Genomic DNA, 13,048 nt, shown 5'->3' with positions numbered 1-13,048 from the left:
AGAGGAAAAAAACCATTGGAAAGGAAAAGACAGTTCTCAGGTAATATGATTTCTAATTAGACAGCCATAAGAGAATCAATAGAATGTTTAAAGTAAATGGGAATTAAGATCACTACACACCAAGTATAGATATTAATGACTGTGGCTCTAATATGCAGTTACAAATATGATGCCAAAATACCTCAGTTACAACTGCGATATTGACAAAAGTTATTCTAAGAAAATGTATTAAAACACAGACCTAGAGGGAAAAACTTTAAAGTTATTAAGAGTTAAGAGGTATAAAATATATGCATGTTATGTTCCTGAATCAGAAGATCATCCAGAAGAGCAAGGTGATGAGATAGCTTATTTAAAAAAGAAAGAATGAGGAGGCTTTGTCCTATAAGGTGTATCATAGCATGCTACAGGTCTGTAGTTCCTTATCCATGATTTCAAAGTGAAAAATGAAAACTAGAAGTTCTTTTGTATGTTTGTATAAAATTCACTTAGTGGAAAAATCTGACCTGAATTGATGCGAGGCTATTTGTAGTCTTACTTACTTCATAGTGTGAATACTCTTCTGTTCGACTGCAAAAATAGTAATGTTTTTGATGATAGGGTGTTGCCTCAACCCTTGTTAGGAATGTTATATAATGGACTAGAAGACCAGGCTCACGATCCTTGCTATTGTAGAAGAGAGTAATCCTTGCCATCTCTGGGGGATGCTTTCCTGAAAAATATCATGGATGGCCCAACCTGCTGGGCAAGATCAGGATCTCAAAGAAGATAAAGGATAGGGGGAAACAAAACAAAAAATGCCTTAAAAGTTAATAGACTATTTTTTAAAGCAGTTTTAGGTTTGCAGAACAATTGAGTAGAAAGTAGAGAGACTTCCCATATAACCTCTCTTCCTCCACACACACAGTTTCTCGTATTGTAACATCTTGCATTGTTGTGACACATCTGTAACAAGTGATGAACCAGTATGGGATGGATTATTAACTGAAGTCCATAGTTTACCTGAGTTCACTCTGTGTTGTACAATTCTGTGGGTTTTGACAAATACGTATAATAACATGTTGTCCATCATTATAGCATTATACAAAATAGTTTCACTGCCCTAAAAATCCAGTGTAGTCTTCTTAGTCATACTTCCTCCTCCTTCCCCCACCCAACCCCTGATTTTTTACTGTCTCTACAGTTTTGCCTTTTCCAGAATGTCATATAGTTGGAATCATATAGTATGTATCCTCTTCAGATTGGCTTCTTTCAGTTAGTGATTTGCATTTAAGTTTCCTCCATGTCTTTTTGTGACTTGATAGCACATTTCTTTTTATTACTGAATAATATTCCATTGTGTGGATGTATCACAGTCTACTTATCCATTCACCTACAGAAAGACACCTTGGTTGCTTGCAAGTTTTGGCCATTATGAATAAAGCTGCTTGTAAACATTTGTGTGCAGGTTTTTGTGTAGGCATGTTTTTAATTCATATGGGAAAATACCAAGTTATGTAATTGCTTCACTGTATGGTAAGACTATGTTTAGCTTTGCAAGAAACTGCCAAATTGCCTCCGGGCATGGCTGTACCATTTTGCATTAAGACCGGCAATGAATAAGAATAAAATACATATAAAATTTTTTGCTAGAAAGCTTGATATTTTATAGAGAAAATAGGATTTTAAATTATATACATATTAAGATTTCAACTGTCTTTCAGCAGAAAAAGGCAAATAAGAGAACTGGAAGGAAGAACACAAGCATGTTAAATAGTTTCTGTAGTTTGGGATTATGGTTGTGCTTATTGCTGCGACTTTATAATTTTTTTTTAACTTAATGTTTATTAAACCGTGAGCAAGTATTGCTTTTATAATTAGAATGATGAAGAGAGATAATAATTTCTCCTTTCTTCCTTTGGCGATAGGAACCTGCAAATAGTCGTCTACCTCCTCACCTTATTGCACTTGACTCCATGATACCTGGATTTTTTGATGACATTGGGTATCTGGATCTCTTGCCATGTCGTCCCTTCGACACAGTTTTTATTTTCTATATGAAGCCAGGTCAGAAAACAAACCAGGAGGTAAGATTTCTGGATTTTGGGGGTAAATTTTTATGCTATAAATTTTATAAACCCTTGAGGTAATTGTTACACCGGTTGAGTTTCCTTGGCTTTCTAGGAACTGAGTGTGACTAGAAAACAGTAAGATTCTCTGAGGCCTCCTTTAGAATGGCTGAGACCTGCCTTCCCTAGTCACAGGGAAGATTTAGATTAATTTCCAGCTGCCAGCCAGTGGCCTGCAAGTTGAATTTGACTTACTTATTGCATCTTGACTAAATTTTCAAGTTGTTTATTTAAAAGTTTCACTTCTGAAAAAAAATTTTAATTGGAAGAAAACGAGAACTGGCAGTCAAATCAGTTTCCTGGCACTTAGAAGGATATGAAGGGATATGGGTGAACTAAACAGGTACACTTCTAAGGAGATGATGTGTTTAAGAGATGATATGTTTAAGAGATAATGGCCTGGCAATGATGCCCAGTGGATTGAGAAGTATTCGACGTAACACACCACATAGTTTGACTTCATTAGGCCTCCAGATGGTCTTGCCATAGATTAACATTGTATCAACTACATCAGTGATCTGTGGACTGGCTGCATCAAAAGTTACTTGGGAGAGCTTTTAAAAGTAGTAATTCCAGGATCTTATCTCTCCTGATCTGATAAAGAAGTTCTGGAGTAGGCTAAGAGAATCTTATGTTTTAAGAGATTCCCCAGGTGATGTTGATACACTACCCCTCTCCCCATCTCATTTTTAATTTGTAGAGGATTCCTCCTTTTTCTTCCTCTAGCATTAGGTTTTCAACAGAAGCACTGTTGCTATTTTGGGCCAGATAATTCCTTGTTATGGGAGCTGTTCTATAGAATAGGACATATAGCAGCATCTTTGGCGTCTACTCACTAGGTCCCAGCAGTGCCCCACCAGTTGTGATATCAAAAATGTCTCCAGACATTGCCAAATGTCCCCTGGAGAGCAAAGTCACCCCCATGAGAACCACTGTTTTAGAACAAGGGACTTTTCTTTCTGAGGCCCAGGAATTAAGTTTTGTACTTGGTGAAGAGGAGAGACCCTTCTGGTCACTTCATTTTTTTCTGGAATGGTTACATTCTCTTCTTTGGACTAAGAGAAGGATGTTTTCCCACTCATTAATTATTGAATTTGTAACAGGTTTATACTTTTTATAGCATTTGTCAAGATTTGTAAGTAAATAATCACATACCTATGTAATGTTTTTCACTAATCAGACTCTGTGAAGGCGGGGACTTAGTGTTTTTTGTTTACTTTTAGTAAACATGTCTAGCTCAATAATTATTTTGCTAGGGAGGGAGCTAAAGGATTTTCTTGTATTTCTTATCTCACCTAATCTTCACAGCCATCATTATTACTCACTTTATAGATGAAGAAACTGAAGCAGTGGGGTTAAGAAACTTGCCCAAGGCCCAGCCAGGATTTGAACCCAAATCTCTCTAACTTGGAAGCATGCATTTTTAACTACAGTGATATATATAGTCCCCAGTTTATTCTAAGCTTGGGCTTGATTTATCAGACACTTCAAAGTGAATCGATTTTTATGAAGCTTATTTTGATACGCCCTTTTGTTTCCTTCATTATATCTGATGATTGGTATATATTTCAGATTTTAAAGAATGTGGAGTCTTCCAGAAATGTTCAGCCACATTTCCTAGAATTTTTGCTCTCCCTTGGCTGGGCGGTAGATGTGGGCAGACACCCTGGCTGGACTGGGCATGTTTCCACCAGTTGGTCTATTAACAGTTGCGATGATGGTGAAGGACCTGAACAAGGTAAAACTCGTATGTTCATTTGTTTTTTCTTGTTTTGTTACTCTTGGCTTTTCGCCCATTACTATTAGTTTGTAGTCTTATTAAAAAAAAAACAAGCAGAGGGCTTCCCTGGTGGCGCAGTGGTTTAGGGTCCGCCTGCCGATGCAGGGGACATGGGTTCGTGCCCCAGTCCGGGAAGATCCCACATGCCACGGAGCGGCTGGGCCCGTGAGCCATGGCCGCTGAGCCTGTGCGTCCGGAGCCTGTGCTCCACAATGGGAAAGGCCACAGCAGTGAGAGGCCTGCGTAGCGCAAAAAAAAAAACAAAAAAAAAACAAGCAGAGGTATAGAATGGAAAAGTCTCTTTCCTCTAATCCTCACAGGAGGTCACTTAATAATTGTATAGTCTTCCAGACATTTTCTGTTAATATGGGGAATACTTATGTATATGTATATATAAATGACTGTATATGTTATATACATATATAATGACAGAGTTAATTAATATAAAATTAATGGCATAATTATCACAAGGTTAATAAGTTCCTTTTTTTGTAGTGTGAGTGAACAAATTCCATTTTCTATAACAATATTATAATAAATTTAGATTATAGCAAACAGTACAGTTTCCTAACAAGTGTATTTTGTCTAATAAATATAGTTTTCTATTAACAGATGTGTTTTTTAGACTTTGTGGCTGTCATTTAAGTTACATTCTTGGGATATTATATAAAAATCTTTGTAGTAAACAGCTGACTGTCTCTGAGAGATTCATGCCCATCTCTGCACAATCCTCCTGAGGAGCTGTAATCAGGATAACAAGTACCAGAGCAAGTATAAGTTTAAACTTAAGGCCTTTGCACCACCTGGCTAGTGCTTTTTGTTCTGGGAGCTCTTGAAATCTTGAAATCACTGGAAAGTTAATAATACCTCTCTCAAGTGGGTAATGCCTGTGTCCAGTGCTTTGAGTTAGCAAAGTTTTTCTGTCAACAAGATTATACTCTCTCAAGGTTTCCCATTGAATATCATTGTGACTTGTGACTTGTAATTTTTTCTACTTTCAACCAAGGTTGAATCAAAGTATTTGAGGATATGCTCTAATTTTAATTGCCACATAACCTTTAATATGTGCTTGAGTGTATTTATAGACTAAGTTCTCATAAGTAGAATTGATAAAGGATTTGCACATTTTTTAGTTTGATAAATGTATAAATGTATCAGTTGGATGCTTAAGGTTGCAGGTAACAGAAAACCCGACCCAAATTGGCTTAGAGTTTGAAGGTCATTTATTGCCTCATATAACTGAAAATTCCAGAGATTAGTGTACATTTTTTGTTGCCATTTGATCAGCAGTCCTGTTCTATTTCTCTGCAGTTTTTCTTTAGCTCTGATTTCCATGTATTGGCTTTGTCCCAGCCTGGCTTTCCTCATAGTGCAAATAAGGCAGTTCTAGGCTTTACATTCACATACCACACTAGTCTGAAGAGGAGAGATTAGCTGAGTCTCAGAACCTCCCTTCTCCCCAAATCCTGAGATACGCAGTGATTGGACCACCCTGAGCCTGTCGCTGTGGCAAGAGAGATGGAATGATCCTGATAGAAACAAACAAGGTAGAGGAGGGGAGGGTGGAGTGGATGTTGGGGCAGTAACCACAGTGTGTACTGCAGTAGACACAAGTGCTTGCCCAGCATCTAAACCGGGAGTCAGCAACTACAGCCCATGCCTGTTTTTGTAAATAAAGTTTTTTTGGATCTCAGCCACACTTCTTTATGTATTATCTGACTGCTTTCATGCTACAACAGCAGACTTAAGTAGTCGTGGCAGAGACCATATGGCATGCAAAGCCTTATTTACTATCTGATCCTTTGCAGAAAATGTTTGCTAACCTCTGGTCTAAACTTCCTGTTTGCCACATCCTCACCAATTTAGGTGTCTTCCAGTCTGTTAGGTGAGGAATTTTCTATTTTTAATTATGATTGAGTTTCAGCATCTTCTCATATTTTTATTTCTTACCTGAGAACTACTTGTTTGTTTCCTCTTCCCAGTTTTTTGTCAGGTTGTTGATCTTTTATGTATTACTGGCAGGGCATTGTGTCCATTTTAATTGAAAACTATACTAGCTCTCAGGAGTGTTACTTTTGTTAATTCAATCTTGCTGGCTTAGAGCAGATACTATTACTAAACAGCCTGTACACTTTCATATTATATCACTGATCACTGGGGAAAGTGGAACAGAAGCAAAGCTGAGGAGCAGTAGAGAGAGACCAGGGACAGGAAATGCCTTGAAAGCAAGAGTACACACACGCAGACATCTGTCCCCCTTCCCTTCAGAGGGACTGTGGTAGTCTTCTCCCCTTTGATTACTGTTACCTCTTCCAAAAAGACTGTTGCCTAAATCCGCCTTACACAGATGAGCTAAAGGTCCTGCTAATCAGAAGTGGTCTGGTTTAGAGTAGTTTCAGAAAGTATGAAATTAAGATTTTATGATTTAAAGTTAGTGTATGTGCACCACAGCTACTGAGCCTGCACTCTAGAGCCTGCACGCCACAACTACTGAGCCTGTGTGCCACAAGTACTGAAGCCCGTATGCCTAGAGCCCGTGCTCCACAACAAAGGGAAGCCACCACAATGAGAAGCCCATGCACTGCAACGAAGAGTAGCCCCCGCTCGCTGCAACTAGAGGAAGCCCGCACGCAGCAACGAAGACTCAATGCAGCCAAAAATGAATAAATAAAATAAATTTTTTAAAAATACAACTTCTAATGTAAAAAGTAAAGTTAGTGTAAAGACATTTAATGAACATTTATGGTTTATTCTTCTTATACATTAATTGGTTCATGTCGAAAATGTACCTTCTATTTATTATCACTTTATTAACCAGTTAAAATTTCAGGAAGCAGGATGATATTGGTTTTCCCCACTTTTTAGAGCAGTAATGTAGTGTTTCTCATTCCTAGATGAAGTGATTTCCTCTGAAGATGCTGGGGCTAGCATTTTCAACGGACAGAAGAAGGTGCTGTATTATGCTGATGCCCTTACAGAAATAGCTTTTGTGGTTCCTTCTTCTGTGGAGTCCTTAAGTAAGAGCAGTTTTTGTATGGAACTATTTTTGTATTCACTGGTTTGTGCAGTAATATTGCATTGGGGGAGATTCTGAAGTCATCTAAGACATTCTTCAGCTTCAAAGGCATGATAGCTTTTAGATTATGCAGAGGTACAGGATGTTATCCCCTCTTAACTAAAGGAAAGTAGTTAAAAACAAGAAGACTGGCCCTCTAATAATAATTTTTAAATAAAGGAGATCCACTTTGGCCCATTTTTTAACTTTTTTTAATCTGATTAATACATAGAAGCCCTATTTTCCAGTTTATTCATTTCTTTCTCTAATTATGAGTAAGCTCTCACCTGCTTCCCTGTTTCCATGTGAGAGCCTTTATATGGAACCCCAGAGAATCCTGCAATTGGAAGGCCCTCATGATGGCATCTGGCTGATCTTCTAACATTGAGGAGGAGAAACTTCAGCCTAGAAAAGGTGGTGATTAAGCCTGTTCTTCTCAAGGATCAGGAGTGATCATTACTTCTCAGTCTGAATTCTTAGTCTTATTTTGCCTAGAACCTTTGCTTCTTGCAAATTAAACTCATTTCTTTGTGCCTGACCAAGCAGTAGGTGGAAAACTTCAGCTTCTTCATTGAGACCATCCATAGGGTAGGATGCTGCACATCACACTTTGATGATCTCATCTCTAGGCTAATGACTTTTTGTGTACCCTAGCCTACCTAGGCAGCCTCCTCACCTTTGTATTCGGACCCTTAATTTTGCACTCTAGGCCCCTCTCTCTCTCTTACTCTGGGACCAGTTGTGTCCGTGGCAGGAGGGGCCTTCCATGTTCTAGGTCAGTGTCTTAGCAGCTGTTTGCCTTCACGTCAAGGCTGTGATCTACCACCTGAATTCCAGAAGCCAGGCCCCATCTGTCCTCTATGAACTGAGTCCCTGCCTGGTGTCTCTGGCCCAGCCTGTTTGCACCAACTCAGTAGAGCCAGAGCCAGCAAATTATGGCACACAGGCAAAATTCAGAACACTAAGAATGGTATTTACATTTTTAAAGGGTTCTAAATAAACTACAAAGAAGAATATGCAGTAGAGACCTGTATAGCCAGCAAAGCCTGAAATATTTATTACCTGATCCTTTGCAGAAAAACTTTGCCAACCCTTGCTCTAGAAGCAATGCTTTGCTTAAGTGACTTAGGTTGGACTGTTAGCATAACTAGTTTAATAAACACGTTTGCTCTAAGGAAGTAGTAGGTATTATAATTATTTTTTTTCTTTATGCTATAGCTGATTCATTGGAAAGTAACATCTCAGACCAAGATAGTGATTCAAATATGGATCTTATGCCAGGAATTCTGAAACAGCCATCCCTGACGCTTGAGCTTTTCCCTAATCACACAGACAATCTTAATTCCTCACAGAGGGTAAGTCACTTTGTTGCTAAACCTCCAAAAATTTGTAGTGAAATGGAAGTAATTATAAAATCACACCTGAAAAGCTTTTAACTTTAACTCAGAGAGTAATTATAGCAGTACTGATTCATTAGTATCTTAATTTTTTTAATCAAATTCTTATGTTTTTCTTTTTTTCAGCTTGCAACAAATATTGAATTCTAATTCAGCCTTTGTTGTTTTCCTTGATTTAGCCATTTCAGTTCCGTGCTCGGTTCTTTCATCCATTCCGTCTCAAGCCTAGGTTTTTATTTGGTCCCTAAAATATCCACTAAAGGTACAACAGTTACTATACATTTCATAGCATTAATCATGCAAAATTCAACTTAAGTCTGACAACATACAGATGACAGCATTTTGAAGAATCGCCCAGTGTTTGAATAAGTGCACTGAGTGAGGCAACACAGCAGCTACTACAAGAAGACAGCATTTTACTTTTATCCTTTTTTCTTACCTTATCAGATGTTATGTCTTATCTGTGTTCTCCCCTCATGTTATGTCTTAATCCTTACTGGAAAGTGACTGAGTAAGTGATAACAAGACTACAGGATCAGTTTACAGGTGTAAGAAAATTGATTTAGAACAAATAGTAAAAAAGACAAAAGAAGTGTAGTGTAAACCTTCCTGAAGCCCTTCTTCCATTGTAAAGGAGTTTAATTTGGCTCTTTCTACACTTAAAATGATTTTTAACGGAAGTATTTGCTTAAAAGAATATGGGAGAGGTTCACCTTTAAAATTGATTTGGGAAAAAAAGTTAACTTGTATAAAACTCTCTGAAGTAGACTGATTTTGAAAATCATGAATTGCTACCTTTAAAAAGGTTTTACAGAATACAGTTTGGAGAAGAACAAGTCAGGTAATGCAGAATTTTAGTCAGATCTAATGGTCAGGGATTGCTACTCATTTTCTGAATGCCAACGTGGTTACGATTAGAAGGGAACTTCCTCAACCTGAAACAGAACTCTGCTAGAAACCTGCAGCTAACATTATACTTACACATTATTCTGAAAGCTTTCCCACCAAATGGAGTCAAGGATGTTTGCTCTCACTACCTCTATTCACAAGATAGTAGAGGTTTTATGCAGGGAAATAAGAAAAAGAAATAAATCGCATAAAGCTTGGTTATTTCTTAAAATCCAAAGAATGACAACTCTTAAAGCACCATGTTTTCATTTACCACATACTTTGCAGACTACTAACAAACTTAAGGAAAGAAAAATCATATCAGTAGATACAGGAAAAGCTGTTGACAAGAATTCAACACTGAAAGGATCCCCAGGCAAATCAGTGATGTTGCTATGATGGAAAAATCGTCCTGCTTTCTGACCATAGAGATAGACTCAGATCCTTTTTAAGCACTCATTAAGGCATTGCATCAAATTTTATTTTTATAACTATAATCGTTTACTGTTCCTTATCTTTTTTTCATTTGAAGTTTCTAGACCTTCATTTCCTTGTTCTAGTTTGAGACTTGATAAACAGAGGAACCAAAGAAGGGCTTTTTTGCAAATGTATTTTATACTTTTTTCCAGAAGTGACTTCCCATGACGTGATCCTTATTTCACTGGGTAGCTTGATGAATGTATGGTTGTAGTTTTATTAAGCCAGTGTTTTTTATTTGTTTGTTTCTTTTTCTTCCCCTCTTCTGCTTTTCTCTGCCTCATATAGCTCAGTCCCAGTTCCAGAATGAAGAAGCTGCCTCAGGGGCGCCCTGTGCCTCCCCTTGGACCTGAGACAAGAGTTTCTGTAGTCTGGGTGGAACGCTATGATGATATAGGTACTGTGTAAGGACTTTGTCCATTAATAAGATTATAATAGGATGACGATGACTTGTTAAATGTCTAAAGGGAGTGGCAGCATAGGCCCTATATGGTGGCCAAGAGCTGGAACTGGAGTTCAGCAAGCCTGGATTTCATTAAGCCTTAGGTCACTCATGTGTTAAATGAGTGATCCAGCACTTATTTCATAGTTGTGAAGATTTGATGAGACTCATGGTTACAAAAAGCCTTTAACTCTTCTTGGTATGACAGTTACTGGTTTGTGACCACTTGGTCCCACTGCATGTAGCCCCCAGTTACCCCAGAACCTCTGGAAAGGAGAAGGGGGAACACCTCCCTCACCCTCTTTCCACAGACCCTACTGTCTTATTTTAGTGTAAAGCTTAATTTGTCCTTAGGGATTGTGCTATGGATATGTTTCTCATGATTTTTATGTAAGCTGCATTAAGAACATTAGAAATGTGTATTTATCCTAGAATCTCATCCAGCTCAGAGTTTATAAGAAAGTGTGAAAGTTGCTTTCCAGAACTTCTAAAGCTATTTCCAAGCCCTCTAAGACTATAGATTATGTTCTGTAAAAACTCTCTGCTTTAGATGAACTTAATCTAAAATACGTCTTAAGGGAGAATTTTTTTTTTTAATTTGTGAAGAATAGTTAGGATTATATATTTTAGGATAGCGCAGTCCATATATATGTTGCCTGCTATGTGAAGAGATTAGGAAAATAGGTTTCCTAGGAGGGAGATATTAATTGTAATGCTATGATTTTCTTCCAGAAAACTTTCCCCTCTCAGACCTGATGACAGAAATCAGTACTGGTGTGGAGACTACTGCAAATAGTAGCACTTCTCTGAGGTACGCTCTATACTTGCTTGAAGTTTGTCAGCATTGTGTTTAAGCATAGAGAAACCTATTGTTTACAGTATGTTGATTGCAGTTTCATTAAGAGATAAGGACTTTAATGAAACAAAAGGGATGAAGGCAGTAAGAAGTAAACGTAATTAGGGGAGAAGAATCAAAGAGAGAAGTTTGTAGATTAATGCACAAGGTGATCAAATTAGCAAGGATTTTTAAATAGCATAATTAATTGCTGTTTAAATTTATCTGAGGCAAAAAAGAAAGATGGAGAAGTGGAGGCAATTAAGTATTAATGAAGGCTGATAATAGAGTAGCAATATTAGATAGAAATAATGGAATTAAATTGGTCAAAACATTCTGGGTAGATAGCAGTTAAAATGTCCTCATCACATAGGAGCTATTTAATGGGAAAATATTTCTAAGTAAAACATAATACTAACTTTATTATAATACTAAGATTTTTATTTTAGCTTTTCATGCACAAAAAGGATAAAAACAGAATAATATGATTCTAAGAATAATAAGAATGTATCTGTGCAGGCTTTATTGTTTCAGAGCTTTTTGCTTGCTTGTCTTTGGTTTAAACAAATAATTTATATCAAGCTAAACTTGATATTTTAACTTTGAGTAAGTTCCTTCTGTTTTCATGATCTGGTTTGTATTGCACGTAAGATGAATTTAGATTACTGTTGTAGAAACAAAGTCAGTAAAGGTGGTTTATTTTAACATTATCATATTAAATTTCTAGAATAGGGCAAGTCATTCTTAAAACTTCCATGTTTGCTTTCGGGTTTTTTTGGCCTCACTGCGTGGCATGCGGGATCTTATTCACAGTTCCCCGACCAGGGATCGGAACCTGTGCTCCCTGCAGTGGAAGCACAGAGTCTTAACCACTGGACTGCCAGGGAAGTCCCCATGTTTTTTATGCTAAAGTATTTTAAAGCAAATTACAGATTTTCTAACATTCTAAATATGCACTTCTGAAGATTAAGAACACTTTTCAAATAGATAAAGATAACATTATTACAGTAATAAAGTTAGTAGCAATTCCTTAATTTCATCTAGTAGCCAGCTCACATTCAAATTTCTCCATTTTCCCTAAAATAGTCTTTATAGCTGGTTTGTTTAAACCAGCATCCATTTCATCCATCTGGTGTTAATTCTTTCAGTCTCTCAATACAGAACAGTCCTGTTTTTTCTTTTTTTCGTCCATGACACTGACTTGCTGAAGAGACCAGGATAGATTTCATGAGGGGTACTTTTCTAGAACTAGTTTGGAAGAGAACTTTTAAGTGTCTTGTACTGTTTGTTGTTGTTTTAATCTTTTTAGGTCAAAAGTTCTAATATGATTGGACTGTAAAATTTGTGTTTTACTAGTAGTTTAGCAAAGTTTAGAATTTGTCTTGGGGACAGAATTAGTATAGGATTGATTTTTATTAAATGTCTTAAAAAATTGACTCACTGTCCCTTTGGCCAAAATCACTTTAGAAAGCAAGCTCATTGTGTTGCAAAACAAAAGCAAACCAAAACCCTGGCATATAGCATCGAAGAGTAACATGGGTACCTCTAGATGCATTGGCATAGCCCTGACACATGATGTGTAATTCAGTCTTCTAAAAGTACGGTTGCTGACCTTGGCAGCTGTGTTACCTGTTCAGAGGCTTTGAGGGCTTTGACTGTGCTAAGATTCAGCCATTTATCACCTCTGCTGAGGAGGACAGATGCAACTGACCCAGACTAAGGTCCTCCCAACCTCTTTCCCCAGCCCCTAAAAAAAAAATCATATCAGGGATTCCCATAGTGAGCCTAAACTGTTTCCACTTCTGCTCTGAGGTGCCAGCATTGACTGTGGTGGAATTCCCTGCCCTCTGGCCAGCCCCACTCTTGTTCCCTACAGGAGGGAGGAACGAAGTAAAAGTAAAAAAATGGCTGGTTGCTATTGATGGTTCCCCACCATACATTTTTCTGGTCTTTCCTTCCACCCCGTGTCCCCAGTGATTTTCTAAGCACAATTTTTAGCCCCTTTTTTGGTCAGCTTCAAAAGGCCAACCCCATGGATGGGTAATTAGGGTCAGGTGTTGGTGTGG

At 37.7% G+C, this 13,048-nt stretch overlaps 1 protein-coding gene across 3 annotated transcripts in view; it reads left to right on the top strand.

Moving 5' to 3' along the window:
• Positions 1–13,048, top strand: part of RALGAPB (Ral GTPase activating protein non-catalytic subunit beta) — a 100,180-nt gene that overhangs the window by 81,970 nt on the left and 5,162 nt on the right. For all 3 annotated transcript variants that reach the window (XM_027078316.1, XM_027078314.1, XM_027078315.1), the window contains exons 23-28: positions 1,908–2,066; positions 3,681–3,846; positions 6,783–6,905; positions 8,162–8,298; positions 9,994–10,102; positions 10,880–10,958. In XM_027078316.1, coding sequence (XP_026934117.1) covers positions 1,908–2,066; positions 3,681–3,846; positions 6,783–6,905; positions 8,162–8,298; positions 9,994–10,102; positions 10,880–10,958 — 773 coding nt within the window. The remainder of the gene's footprint in view (positions 1–1,907; positions 2,067–3,680; positions 3,847–6,782; positions 6,906–8,161; positions 8,299–9,993; positions 10,103–10,879; positions 10,959–13,048) is intronic.

Source organism: Aethalodelphis obliquidens, unplaced genomic scaffold (assembly GCF_003676395.1).
Source record: "Aethalodelphis obliquidens isolate GAN/ISIS:26980383/991018 unplaced genomic scaffold, ASM367639v1 scaffold42, whole genome shotgun sequence".
NCBI lineage: Eukaryota > Metazoa > Chordata > Mammalia > Artiodactyla > Delphinidae > Aethalodelphis > Aethalodelphis obliquidens.
This window is presented reverse-complemented; position numbering and strand designations above follow the sequence as displayed.